Consider the following 12985-nt stretch of genomic DNA (forward strand, 5'->3'; position numbering starts at 1 on the left):
TTCTTGCCCCCCCCCGTCTATTTTCTACCTACCGTCTATGCTACTTATTCTCTGTACCTTCTCCCCCCTTCTCCTCCTCCCACTCCCCTGCTGCTAACTTTCCATGTAATCTCCATTTCTATGGTTCTGCTCCTGATCTAGCTGTCCACTTAGTTTGCTTTTGTTTTAGGTGTGGTTGTTAATAACTGAGTTTGCTGTCCTTTCACTGTTCATATTTTTTATCTTCTTTTTCTTAGGTAAGTCCCTTTAACACTTCATATAATAAGGGCTTGGTAATGATGAACTCCTTGAACTGGACCTTTTCTGAGAAGCACTTTATCTGCCCTTCCATTCTAAATGAAAGCTTTGCTGGATAGAACAATCTTGGATGTAGGTCTTTGGATTTCATGACTTGGAATACTTCTTTCTAGCCCCTTCTTGCCTATAAGGTCCCTTTTGAGAAATCAGCTGACAGTCTGATGGGAAATCCTTTGTAGGTGACTGTCCCCTTATCTCTTGCTTCTTCTAGGATTCTCTCCTTCATTTTAATCTTGGCTAATGTAATTATGATGTGGCTTGGTGTGTTCCTTCTTGGGTCCAACTTCTGTGGGACTCTCTGAGCTTCCTGGATTTCCTGGAAGTCTATTTCCTTTGTCAGACTGGGGAAGTTCTCCTTTATTATTTGTTCAAATAAGTTTCCCATTTGTTGTTCTTCCTCTTCCCCTCCTGGTACTCCTGCTAATTCAGATGTTGGAACGTTTAAAGATATCCTGGAGGTTCCTAAGCCTCTCCTCATTTTTTTAAATTCTTATTTCTTCATTCTTTTCTGGTTGGATGTTTCTTTCTTCCTTCTGGTCCACTTCATTGATTTGAGTCCCAGTTTCCTTTCCATCACGATTGGTTCCCTGTGCATTTTGCCTCATTTCACTTAGGGTAACCTTCATTTTTTCACCTAATTTGTGATTAAAATCAACCAGTTCTGTGAGCACCCTGATCACCAGTGTTTTGAACTGTGCATCTGATAGGTTGGCTATCTCTTGGCCGCTTAGAAGTATTGGCTCTGGGGCTTTGAGTTGTTCTTCTGCTTGAGCCATAATGTTTGGGTCTGTTTGCGCCGGTCTGGATGAATGGTTTGTTGTTGTCAGACTTCAGTACAGTTCAATTTTCTGTCTGTTTTGGTTGCATTTTTGTTTCTAAATTTTTTTTAAAGATTTTATTTATTTCTCTTAGAGGGGAAGGGAAGGGGAGAGAGAGAGAGAGAGAGAGAAATATCAATGCATGGTTGCCTCTCCTGCGTCCCCTGCCGGGAACCAGGAACTGGCCTGCAACCCAGGCATGTGCCCTAACTGGGAATCGAACCGCAATCGTGTGGTTCACAGGCCCGCACTCAATCCACTGAGCTACACCAGCCAGGGCTGTTTCTAAATCTTTGTTGTCCTTAAATTTGGTTGTGCGAGGAGGTACAGTATTTCCACCTACACCTCCACCTACTTGGCCAGAAGTCCTCAATTAATATAAATTTAATTCTTTCATATTGGACAGCTATTGTTGTGTTGGCTGTTGTCATGTTTTTATTCGACAATCCAAGGGAAAAGATGTCACTGCTCCTTGCTAAATACTCAGGTGTTGCATGTTTTAAACATTCTTGCAGCACACTACTCTGCTGTGGCCACAAGTTGAAAATCACTGATACAGAGAGAAAAGCTTCTCCAGAGGCTACCTGCATGACCCTTCTTTCCTTCAGGATTAAAGGTTTTCCCCAGTCTTCCCTCCATACTATTGTCAGAGTGAGGTAGCAAGTACAAATCATTCTTCTATTTAAGAAAAACACAAAACAAATGAACTTGCACAGCTCTCCACCACCTGTAGGATAAAGTTCAGTTTCTTTAGCCTGGAATATACAGCATTTCATCATCTGGCCACTGCCTACCTATCTAGACTCATGTATCCCCAATCTTACCTTTTTTTCTTTTTAAATATATTATTTATTTATTTTTTTAGAGAGAGGGGAAGGGAGGAAGAAGGAGAGGGAGAGAAACATCAAAGTGTGAGAGATACATTGGTTGCCTCTTGCATGCCCCCAGCTGGAGACATGGCCTCCAACCCAGGCATGTGCCCTGACTGGGAATCAAACCTGTAATCTTTCAGTTCACAGGCCTGCACCCAATCCACTGAGCCACACCAACCAGGGCATAACTATTTTATTTATCTATTATTTTAAGAGAGGGGGAAAATCTTACCTTATTGTTTACCCTCCACAAATCTCAACCATGCATAGTCCACTGCACTATGGTTTTATGATGTGGTATGACTTTATACATGTTATTGTCTTGAACTAGAATGATCTTCCTTGCTTATCCACTTGGCGAACTCCATCTATTACTCAAAACTCAATTGAAGCAACCTCTCTCCTATAAAATCTTTCCTGATCAAAGTACCTTATCCTAAGTCCTTCTTCTGGGTTACTTTTTTACTTCATAACTATTTTAGCGTTTTAAAAAAATACCTTAAGCCCTGGCTGGCGCAGTTCAGTGGATTGAGCGTGGGCCTGAGAACCAAAGGATTGTGGTTCAATTCCCAATCAGGGCACATGGCTGGGTTGGAGGCCAGTTTCCAGCAGGGAACACATGAGAGGCAAGCATATATTGATATTTCTCTCCCTCTCTCCTTTCCCTTCCCCTCTAAAGATAAATAAATAAATAAAAATTAAAAAACACCTTAAATTCAAGTCTTACTTCTAAGACTTAATAGCTGTAAGAATTTGGTCACTTATCCCATCTGAACCAGTTCCTTATTTGTAAAGTGGGTCTATTGATAATTACCTCCTAGGATTGTGGTGAGAATACATAAAATTGGTACATGTGAAAATACTTTTTAAACTGCAAAGAAAGCACCACCACCACCACCATCATTTCTAATCAAATTGATTTCACAGGCTAGACCACTTCCCTTCAGATATGGCTTTTGTTATCAACCAAACTTTCCCCTATTCCTACTCATTACTATTTTTTCCCTTTTCTCTAATCAGTCTGATAATTTTGTGGCTTTCTCACTGCCACAGGCTTCAAAACACTGCCAAGTGCCCTGGCTTGTGTAGCTCAGTGGATTGAGTGTGGGCCTGTGAACCAAAGGACTGCAGTTTGATTCCCAGTCAGGGCACATGCTTGGGTTGCAGGCCAGTTCCCAGCAGGAGACACATGAGAGGCAACTATACATTGATATTTCTCTCCCTCTCTCCTTCCCTTCCCCTCTAAGGATAAATAAATAAATAATCTTTTAAAAAAATTTTTTTAAAAAGTACTGACAAGTATCTTTTGGTGCTCGAGTAATTGGTATTCTATTTGCTAAATCATTCTTTATTAATAGATTCCCCCTATTTCCATAATCAACAGTATTCTACTCTATCCACACCACCTGTGTCCTACTGAGTGATTTTTATCCCAAGTCACACAGAGAAATAACTAATCATTATTTCCAAGTTAAAAACATTTTTGCCTGATTCTGAAAACAGGTAAGTCACTCACCCAGAGTCACACACTTCTTACAGAAAATATGGCCACAGCTGGTGACAAAGAAATGGGCCCCATCTTTTCGGAAACACCGGTTACAGTGAAACCAATCCATTCTGAAGCAGATAAAAAGAAAAAGTAAGAATAGCCTGGGGCATAATAGAATTATAGCTATTCCAAACTCTATATAACAATGTTTGTTTGTGTCCCATCTTATTGGTATGTGGGCATATTATTGTGGGTATTCCAACCAGTTGCAGGGAAGTTACATACAACTCTGAAGTGAAAAAAGTAGCCTGAAGGCTGTTTTGTTGTTTTTTAAATTGATTTTAGAGAGAGAGAAGAAGGGTAGGGAGGGAGAGAGAGACAGAGAGAGAAACACACACACACACACACATTAGTTTGTTGTTCCACTTATGTATGCATTCATTGGTTGATTTTGTACGTGCCCTGACCAGGGGTGGAACACACAACTTTGCTGTATCAGGAGGATACTCTAACCACCTGAGCTGCCTGGCCAGGGCAGGCTGCAGACTATGTTATACCATTTTAAAAATGCATATTTAGAAAAGTAATAGGACAATGACAAGGTTCTTTCTGAATGATGTGATCATAGAGGTGTGTGTGTTACCTTTACATTTTTCCCAAGTTTTCTGGATTAATTAATAATTAATCTCTTAATTTAAAAAAAAGAACCATGTATTTCTTTCCTAATAGTTTCCTATGATAATGGAGGTAGGATCAGGTGAAGTGGAGCAAATACAGATCACATACTAGCCACGTGGCATATATTTTAACCAAGGGAAACATGATTTGTGAATGATAATGTTTCTCAGCTTGTATTCTTTCCCTGCTACTCTGCAGAAACTCAGAATCACAGATCTGGAAGGGGCCTTGAAAATAATTTAACATTTTGTCCAGTCCTGTCTTTTTTCAAAAGATGTACCTGATGTTCACTGAAATTCAATGACTTGTGCTAAATTCCACCTTTATTTAGTGGCAGCTCTGGGATTAGAGCCTGGCCTCTTATTCCCTGCATCAAGTTCTTGCTATCACACTAAGTAAGGCTTTGTGTTACACACACTAACCATACGTTCCATATTTTCTGCCAATGCTAATTCCATAGAACTTGTTAAATATGTAACTATGTGACCTTGTAAGATTTAAAATGAAGATACTGACGTAAAAATACAGAACTGAGCTCATACATACAGAGTTATAATTACATATTTAATGAATTCATATGCTTAATTACATGAATATGCTATTTAAGAATGCAATATCAGTCCACATGGTGGGGTGGGATCTCCCAGCCCTGCCCCACCCCAGGGTGCTGCCTCTGCAGCCGCTGCCACCAGTGCCCCCACCCCCCACCCCCCACCCAGCCCAGGATTCTGGTTGCAAAAACCAGTGGGGATTGAGTCAGTGAAAGAAACTTCTGGAGTCCCAAGCAGTTCCTCTTAAAGAACCCATACATGGACTCACCTACTCATACTCACTTGCTCTGAACTCCAGCATTGGGGTAGAAGCTTGAAAGGCACAAATGGCACAAGGGAGGAAATAAAGTGTCTGGCATCAAGGCAAGCAGAAGCCACTGTCCCTCTTTTAAACCTTCCCCCAACAGAGACAGCAAGCTGGTGCCATATCTGAAACTCCATCAACATGGCTAATACTATTTGACCTGCCTTGGAGATCCCCAGAGACTTTGGCCCATCCAACTTATAGGCCCACACAAACTGCTTTTCCATATGAATGGATGGTCTTGGCTCATACTGTACAACTTCCTAAATTCTCTCACACAAGCAACAGCTAGCCTCAGTGAGCCCCAGGCCTTGCACTAGCAGCAGCCAGCCTAGATTCACAGGTTGGCTTCACCTAGGAATCTCCAAGCCCAGCACAAGTAGCAGCCATCTCAGATTGCTTTATAGTTCAGGCAGAATGGTCCCGAGCAAAACACAAGTGAGGGCTGATCTTGGTCTGCACCACCTGGGAAATGCCAAGGCCAGCACAGCCAGTGGACAGCTACAGATCATGTCAGAGCACCACCACCCTGCCCCTGCATAGCTGATCCTCCATGGAAGGTGGAGGTTGGTGGTAAGTGGTCACAGCCAGTCCTTGCTGCTGACTGGCCTGGGTAACTTCTTCCCATTGATCTACCAATAGCAATCAAGGCTCAACTACAAGAGGAGGGTGTACTCAGCCCACATGAAGGGTGCACCTTGAGTACCCAGCTTGGGTGATAGGGGAGGCTGTGCCATTGGACCCTACAGGACACCTACTACATTAGGCCACACTACCATGACATGGACTCAAATCAGCTTTTCCTAATACATAGAAACAAACACAGGGAGGCTTCCAAAACGAGGAGACAAAGAAACATAACCCAAATGAAAGAACAGGCCAAAACTCCAGAAAAAGAGCTAAACCAGGTGCATCCAAACTTTTGGCATCTCTGCACCACACTGGAAGAAGAGTTGTCTTGGGCCACATATGAAATACATTGTGACATGTGATCACAAAAAAAATCTCACAGCGTTTTAAATAAATCTACAATTTTGTGTTGGGCTGCATTCATGGCCATCCTGGACTGCTTGAGGCCCACAGGCCATAAGTTGGACACTCCTGAGCTAAACAAAATGGAGATAAGCAATCTATCAGATGCAGAGTTCAAAACACTGGTTATAAGGATGGTCAAGGAACTTAGTAAGGAACACAACAGCATAAAAGAGATCCAGTCAGAAACAAAGGATACCCTAATTTAAATCAAGAACAATTTATAGGGAAACAACAGTAGACTGTAGGAAGCTGAGGATTAACTCAATGATTTGGAACAAAAGGAAGACAAAAAAACAACAATCAATCAGAACAACAAGAAGAAAAAAAGAACTCCCCCCAAATGAGGACAGTTTAAGCAGCCTCTGGGACAACTTCAAAAGGTCTAACATTTGCATCAGAGGGGTACCAGAAAGAGAAGAGAGAGAGCAAGAAACTGGAAGTCTATCTGAAAAAATAGTGAAAGAAAAGTTCCCTAATTTGGTGAAGGAAACAGACATGCAAGTCCAGGAAGCACAGAGAGTCCCGGATGGATGCAAAGAGGCCCACTCCAAGACACATCATAATTAAAATGCCAAAGTTTAAACATAAAGAGAGAATCTTAAAAGCAGCAAAAGGAAAGTAGTTAGTTACCCACAGAGGAGTTCCCAGAGGACTGTCAGCTGATTTCTCAAAAGAAACTTTGCAGGCTAGAAGGGATTGGCAAGAAATATTCAAAGTCATGAAAAGCAGGGACCTACAGCCAAGATTGCTCTACCCAGAAAAGATATCATTTAGAATTGGAGGACAAATAAATTTCTTCCAGGACAAAAAAAAAATTAAGGAGTTCATCATCACAGAGCCATCATTATATGAAATGTTAAAGGAACTTATTTAAGAAAAAGAAGATCAAAATGAACATTTTATGAACAATAAAATGGCAATAAATACATAGCTATCAATAACTGAATCTAAAAAACAAACTAAGCAGAAGAACAAAGACAGAATTATGGATACGGAGAGCATTTTTATTATTGCCGGATGGAAGAGGGATGTGGGGAAATGAGTGAAGAGCTGAAGGGATTAAGAAGTATAAACAGGTAGTTACAGAGTAGCGATGGGAATGGAAAGCACAGTATAGGAAATGGAGTAGCCACAGAACTTACACACATGAACCGTGGATATGAGCAATGGTGAGGAGATTGCCTGAGGGAGTGAGGTCCCAGATGGAAGGGGGCAGGAGATAAAACCAGGACAGCTGTAATAGCATAATCAATAAAATATGATTTTAAAAAGATGTTGTTAGCCTTTGTAGTGTCCACACAAGTGAAAGAGGCAAGGAGCCAGGTTACTGACCTACTTAGCCATCAGCTCTGAAATTTATATTTATCAATAATCTTCAAAAACAGTATGATCTTTAAGACATGGTAATTATATACCTATAGTAAATGGTTCAAAAGCTGATCTTTTAAGCAAATCCGGGTTTGAATCATAGGTCCTGCCTTTGTGAACTCAAAGAAGTTGTGGAGCCTGTCTGAGCCTCAGGCTCCTCATCTATAAAGGGGCTTATTAGGAGATCTGAGCTCACACGGCTGTCATGAGGATTAAAGGAGATGATGCTTTGAAAATATGTTTTTTTAAAATAAGATTCTTCTTTACTTTTAGAGAGAGGGTAAGGGAGGGAGAAAGAGAGGGAGAGAAACATCCATGTGTGAGAGAAACATGGATTGGTTACCCCTCGAGCACCCCCTACTGGGGACCAGGCCCACAGCCCAGGCATGTGCCCTGACTGGGAATTGAACTGGCAAACCTTTCGGTTCACAGATAGGTGCTCAATCTACTGAACCATGCCAGCCAGGGCAAAAAAAAAAAAGCTTTTTTAAAGAATAAAATGTCTACTACTTTGAATAGCCTTTGAAATTAAATTGGGAAAATAATTTTTAAAAGATAATGCCCCCCCACTTAAATCTTTAAAAAATGTTTAAAAATAGCTCATGGAGAAGATTTCTTGAAAGAATGGTAGCTAGTTTGCTACAAACTTAAAATTTTTGTAACATAAGGTAAGATTCACGATAAAATAACTCACCAAATCAATGCAAAGGTATTTTGCAATCAAAGCCATGAGCTTCGGGTTTCAACTTATTGCTCATTGTACACTAACTTCTACCCAGAAGTGAGTCTGCAGAACTACTGAAAAGGCCCCACCATATATGCCCTGGTTTGTTTGGAGGCAACAACTTTAGTCAAATGAGTTCGCCAGATGAACCCCTATAAGAAGGGCAGTTAACAGGGTTTGTGAGGACAAGACTTGCCTGGTTTCTAGGGACGACAGGCATTTGGCAGAGCCTTAAATTTTCCAGGAGTTATTTTACAACTATCCTCCCTGCCCAACTAGCCGCTGTGATCCCAGAAGACTGCGGATCTCACCGAAATTATCCAGTTCTCCTCGAACTGCTGTAAATGGCGGGAAAATTTACATCGAGCCTCGTAGAAGAGAGAGGCAAGGGGCTGGGCGTGGCCTGCGGCTGCGTGCGTGAGGCATGGGCGGGGCCAGGGCAAGAGATTCAGTGCCTGGGCGGGGCGGGGCCAGGGCGGGGCCGGGGGTTTTTTTGCTTGCCATAGGCAGGGTCTGAGTAGTCCGTGGATATCTACCTCGTTTAAGGTTGGGAACGAATAAGGAATGTGAGCTAATTGCGTACATGTTACTGTGAAAACGACGAGGTGAAAATACAGTAAACCTTACAATGTTCCAGTAGTGGACAATACACTAGAAGTTATGGTCACAGAGCAGATGCAAACTTCATCATAATGTTTTTAAATGAAATAGGTGCTCTGAAAGAACAGCACAGATCAGAATTAGAAAAGTTAAAAAGTGGTATGGATAGAGAACAATCAGGTAATGTAAGAACTAAGAAATCTCAGGAAGGAATTATTAAACATTTTTCAGGAAAAAACTGGAAGAAAGCACAATTACAGACTGAAAGATTAAAAAAGAAAAATAAAGAGCTTTAAGATAAAGTGATGAGTATAGAAAACAACCAAGACATTTTACAAGCACACATACAGAAACATTTATTACCCTGAGGAAAATCAGAGTGATGTATCAGAACAAATATTTAAAACAAATTTTTGCAAAACTTTTCTTGAAATAAGATATAAATCTATAAATTGAAAAAGTGTATTGTCTATTGAAGAAAACTGACCCAGGATAGTCAAAACCAAAAAACCTCTTTGAGTGTCCAGGCAAAAGGTACTATTTACCTACAAGAAAAAGAAAATTAGGTTGGCATGAAACCTCTACAGCAGCATTTTATGCTAGAAACAATAAAAGAGCATTTCTAAAACTTTAAAAAAGAAAATATGATCCAAAAATTTTATTTTCCTTTATACTGTATATTTTATACCCTTCAGGTATAAAGGCCACTTGCAAAATAAGAACATGAACTTTTTCCTCAGGAAACCACTAAGTAGTGGCTCTCAAACTTTTTGGTCTCCTTTACATTTTAAAAATTATTGAGGGCCCCCTTCACAAAGAGCTTTTGTTTATATGGATTGTATCTATCAATATTTACCACGTTAACAATTAAAACTGAGTGATTTAAAATATTTATTAATTCATTTGAAAACAATGATAAACCCATTAAACAGTAACATAAACTATGAAAAATAACTATATTTTCCAAAATAAGATCAATTTAGTGAGAAGAATGGCATTCTTCTACAGTTTTATAATCTCTTACTACCTAGCTTAATAGAAATCACCTAGATTCACATGTCTGCTTCTGCGTTGACCCTGTTGCAGAATGCTGTTTTGGTTGAAGTGTGTGAATATATGGACTCACCAAAATATGTAGTTAGAAAAGGAATTAGTATTTTAATAGCTACTCAGATAATTGTGAACATTTTCCTTTGGTACTGTACCAAAATTCCAAAATTCAAGAAATGGGAGTTTGTTAAAAGCTAGTTGCAATATGGAATTCTGATCAATAAATATGTAACATCTTACTTACATGTAGACTAAACTGGTCATTTGGAAAATATTGGTTCACCAAGTTATGCACACTGACACATACAATATTTAAAAATCACTTTTATTAGCATCACTATCAATCTCACCAGGAAAATCTTTGAGTGTTGAGAAGCTAGCTGTCAGGCTCACCGCTGCAGTACAAGTTTTTCAAAATTCTAACTTTCTTTTTTCTAAATGTTATTTTTGTCCTCCTCACAACATATGAAGAGACTCATCTCCTGCATCAGGAAGGTAGAAAAAACCAAGGACCAGGCCTACCATAAAATGATAAAAGAAGCAGAGCTCCAGACAAAGTTAAATTCTCAGCACTACAAGGTCTGTTAATGCCAAGGCTGGAGCCCTGTTTGGGGGAGAATAGAATTCTGAGGCATGGGATGGGAAATACGTTAGTCAATGTAAAAAAATATTTTTTTAAAACTCAAATTCTTATTTTCATATTAAATCTTGAATTTTATTATTGACAACAAATACTGTTCCTTGTTTTTTTTAACATAACAAGTTCATTTTGTTTATTTTTGAGAAAACATCTACCAAATACCCAAGTCTGAATGGCTATAGTTAGTTGTACTTTCAATAAAAATGCTGTTTCATTGAAAAGGGGTTATTTCAGCTTACAACTCAAACCATTGCATAAATAGTTTTTGTAAATGCAATCTTAATTCTATTGAATATTCTGGGCCATAAAAAAAGGAGAAATCTTTCTAAAGTATTTTATGAAATGAACTTAACATTGACATTTAAAAACAGTGAAGATTGTATACACACCTAAAAAAAAACTACAGAACAGTCTTGCTTGTGAATATTGATGCAAAAATCTTAAATAAGATATTAGCAGATAGAATCCAATAACACATTTTCAAGTACACATTATGACCAAGTGATGTTCATTATAGGCATGAAAAGATGGTTCAAGGATAGAAAATGCATTAACGTAATTTGTTATAGTAATATTTCTAAAAATAAATATCATCTTCACAAGTGCCAGTAAAGCATTTGTCATAATTCACATTCATTTCTGATTTAAATTTTCAATAATGTAGGAAACAGTGGATATTTCCTTGACATGATTAAAAGCGATGCATGTGTATGTAAAAGCCAATGTTTTTTAAATGAGGAAACACAAGACATATTCTTGTTAGTCAGGACTGAGGCAAGAATGCCACTACATTTAACATGGTATCAAAATATTCATTTAGGCCCTGGCTGGTGTAGCTCAGCGATTGAGCACGGGCCTTCGAACCAAAAGATCGTGGTTCGATTCCAGTCAGGGCACATGCCTGGGTTGCAGGCCAGTTCCCAGTAGGGGACACATGAGAGGCAATTATACATTTTTATTTCTCTCCCTCTCTCCTTCCCTTCCCCTCTAAAAATAAATACATAAAATCTAAAATAAAAAAAAATTTTAAGGATAAAAATATTTCTTTTAGTAGATTATATGATTATATTATATATCTGAAAAATCCAAGACAATGGGAAAACTACTATAAATAATAAAATTTAGTAAAGTAACAGGTTATAAAATTAACAAAGAGCCCTGGCTTGTGTGGCTCAGTGGATTGAGCGCTGGCCTGTGAACCAAAGGGTCGCCAGTTCAATTCCCAGTCAGGGCACATGCCTGGGTTGCAGGCCAGGTCCCTAGTGGGGAGCGTGTGAGAGGCAACCACACACTGTTGGTTCTCCCCCTCTCGTTCTCCCTCATTTCCTGTCTCTCTAAAATGAATAAATAAAATCTTTAAACATAAATAAATAAATAAATAAAATTAACAAGAAATAAGTAACCTATCAAATTGGGAGAAATAATGGGAGAAAAGATTCTATTTAAAATAACAACAAAGTATTCAGCTGGCTGGCAGGACCACAGAATTCCCATCTGGCAACCATGGCCCAATTTGTTCGTAACCTCGCAGAGAAGGTCCCAGTGCTGATAAATGTTGCTGTGACTTACTGGAAACCTCAACTGGTCACATTTTGGCACTATGCCAAGGTTAAGATGATTCCTCCAACCCCTGCCGAGATTTCAACAGCTATACAGAGCTTGAAAAAAATAGTCAATACTGTTCAGACTGGTAGCTTCAAACAGCTCACAGTTAAGGAAGCTGTGCTGAATGCTTTGATGCCCACTGAGGTGTGGATGTGGTTCTACCTCGCCGAGATCATGGGCAAGCGTGGCGTCATTGGCTATAATGTTTGAAGATGAATCTTTAACATCTATTTCTTTTTTGTTTATGATTTGAATGTTCTTGGGCCATAAATGATTAGAATGGTATTTGAATTAAAAAAAGATATTTAAATAAGTAAATAAATAAAATAACAACAAAGAAGATAAAATGCCTAGGTCGATACAGAAACATGCAAATGTATATGAAAAAAATTTTAAATATTACTGAAAGAGAAAGAAGTTAACATAAAAAAGTGGAAAAGCAAATCTTGTTTTTGGACAGGATGAGTCAACATCTTGATGTCAATTCTAACTTAATTTGTAAATTTAACATGATCCTAACAAAAAACACCAACAGGTTGCCTTTCTGGAATTAAACAAAATGATTATAAAGTTCACATGCAAAATGACCAAATAAACAAACAAAAATATCCAGGAAACCCCCGATAATTTTTTAAGAGTCATGTGGAAGCCCTGGCTGGTGTAGCTCAGTGGATTGAGCGACAGCTTGCGAGCCCGAGATCACGGTTCGATTCCCAGTCAGGGCATATGCCTGGGTTGCAGGCCAGTTCCCAGCGGGGGACACAAGACAGGCAACCATACACTGATATTTCTCTCCCTCTCTCCTTCCCTTCCCCTCTAAAAATAAATGAATAAAATCTTTAAAAAAGAAAAAAAAGAGTCATGTGGAGCAGAAAGCTGGACACCCCTCGGTATTACAACATATTATAAAGCCTATATAATTTAAAAAGTGTGGTATTGGTGCATGGATAAACA

General features: G+C 39.1%; 2 protein-coding genes across 2 annotated transcripts in view; one reads left to right on the top strand and one right to left on the bottom strand.

Moving 5' to 3' along the window:
* Nucleotides 1–3603, bottom strand: part of RNF212B (ring finger protein 212B) — a 40107-nt gene extending 36504 nt beyond the window's left edge. The window contains exon 1 of the mRNA XM_037037428.1: nt 3504–3603. Coding sequence (XP_036893323.1) covers nt 3504–3603 — 100 coding nt within the window. The remainder of the gene's footprint in view (nt 1–3503) is intronic.
* Nucleotides 3604–11892: 8289 nt separating this feature from the next.
* On the top strand, nt 11893–12323 carry LOC118980867 (ATP synthase subunit g, mitochondrial-like). The gene has a single exon (XM_037037534.1). The coding sequence runs from the start codon at nt 11930–11932 to the stop codon at nt 12239–12241; it is 312 nt and encodes a 103-aa protein (XP_036893429.1). The 5' UTR covers nt 11893–11929; the 3' UTR covers nt 12242–12323.
* The last annotated feature ends 662 nt before the right edge of the window (nt 12324–12985 follow it).

This window comes from Sturnira hondurensis, unplaced genomic scaffold (assembly GCF_014824575.4).
Source record: "Sturnira hondurensis isolate 20B ecotype Veracruz unplaced genomic scaffold, ASM1482457v3 Scaffold0023357, whole genome shotgun sequence".
NCBI lineage: Eukaryota > Metazoa > Chordata > Mammalia > Chiroptera > Phyllostomidae > Sturnira > Sturnira hondurensis.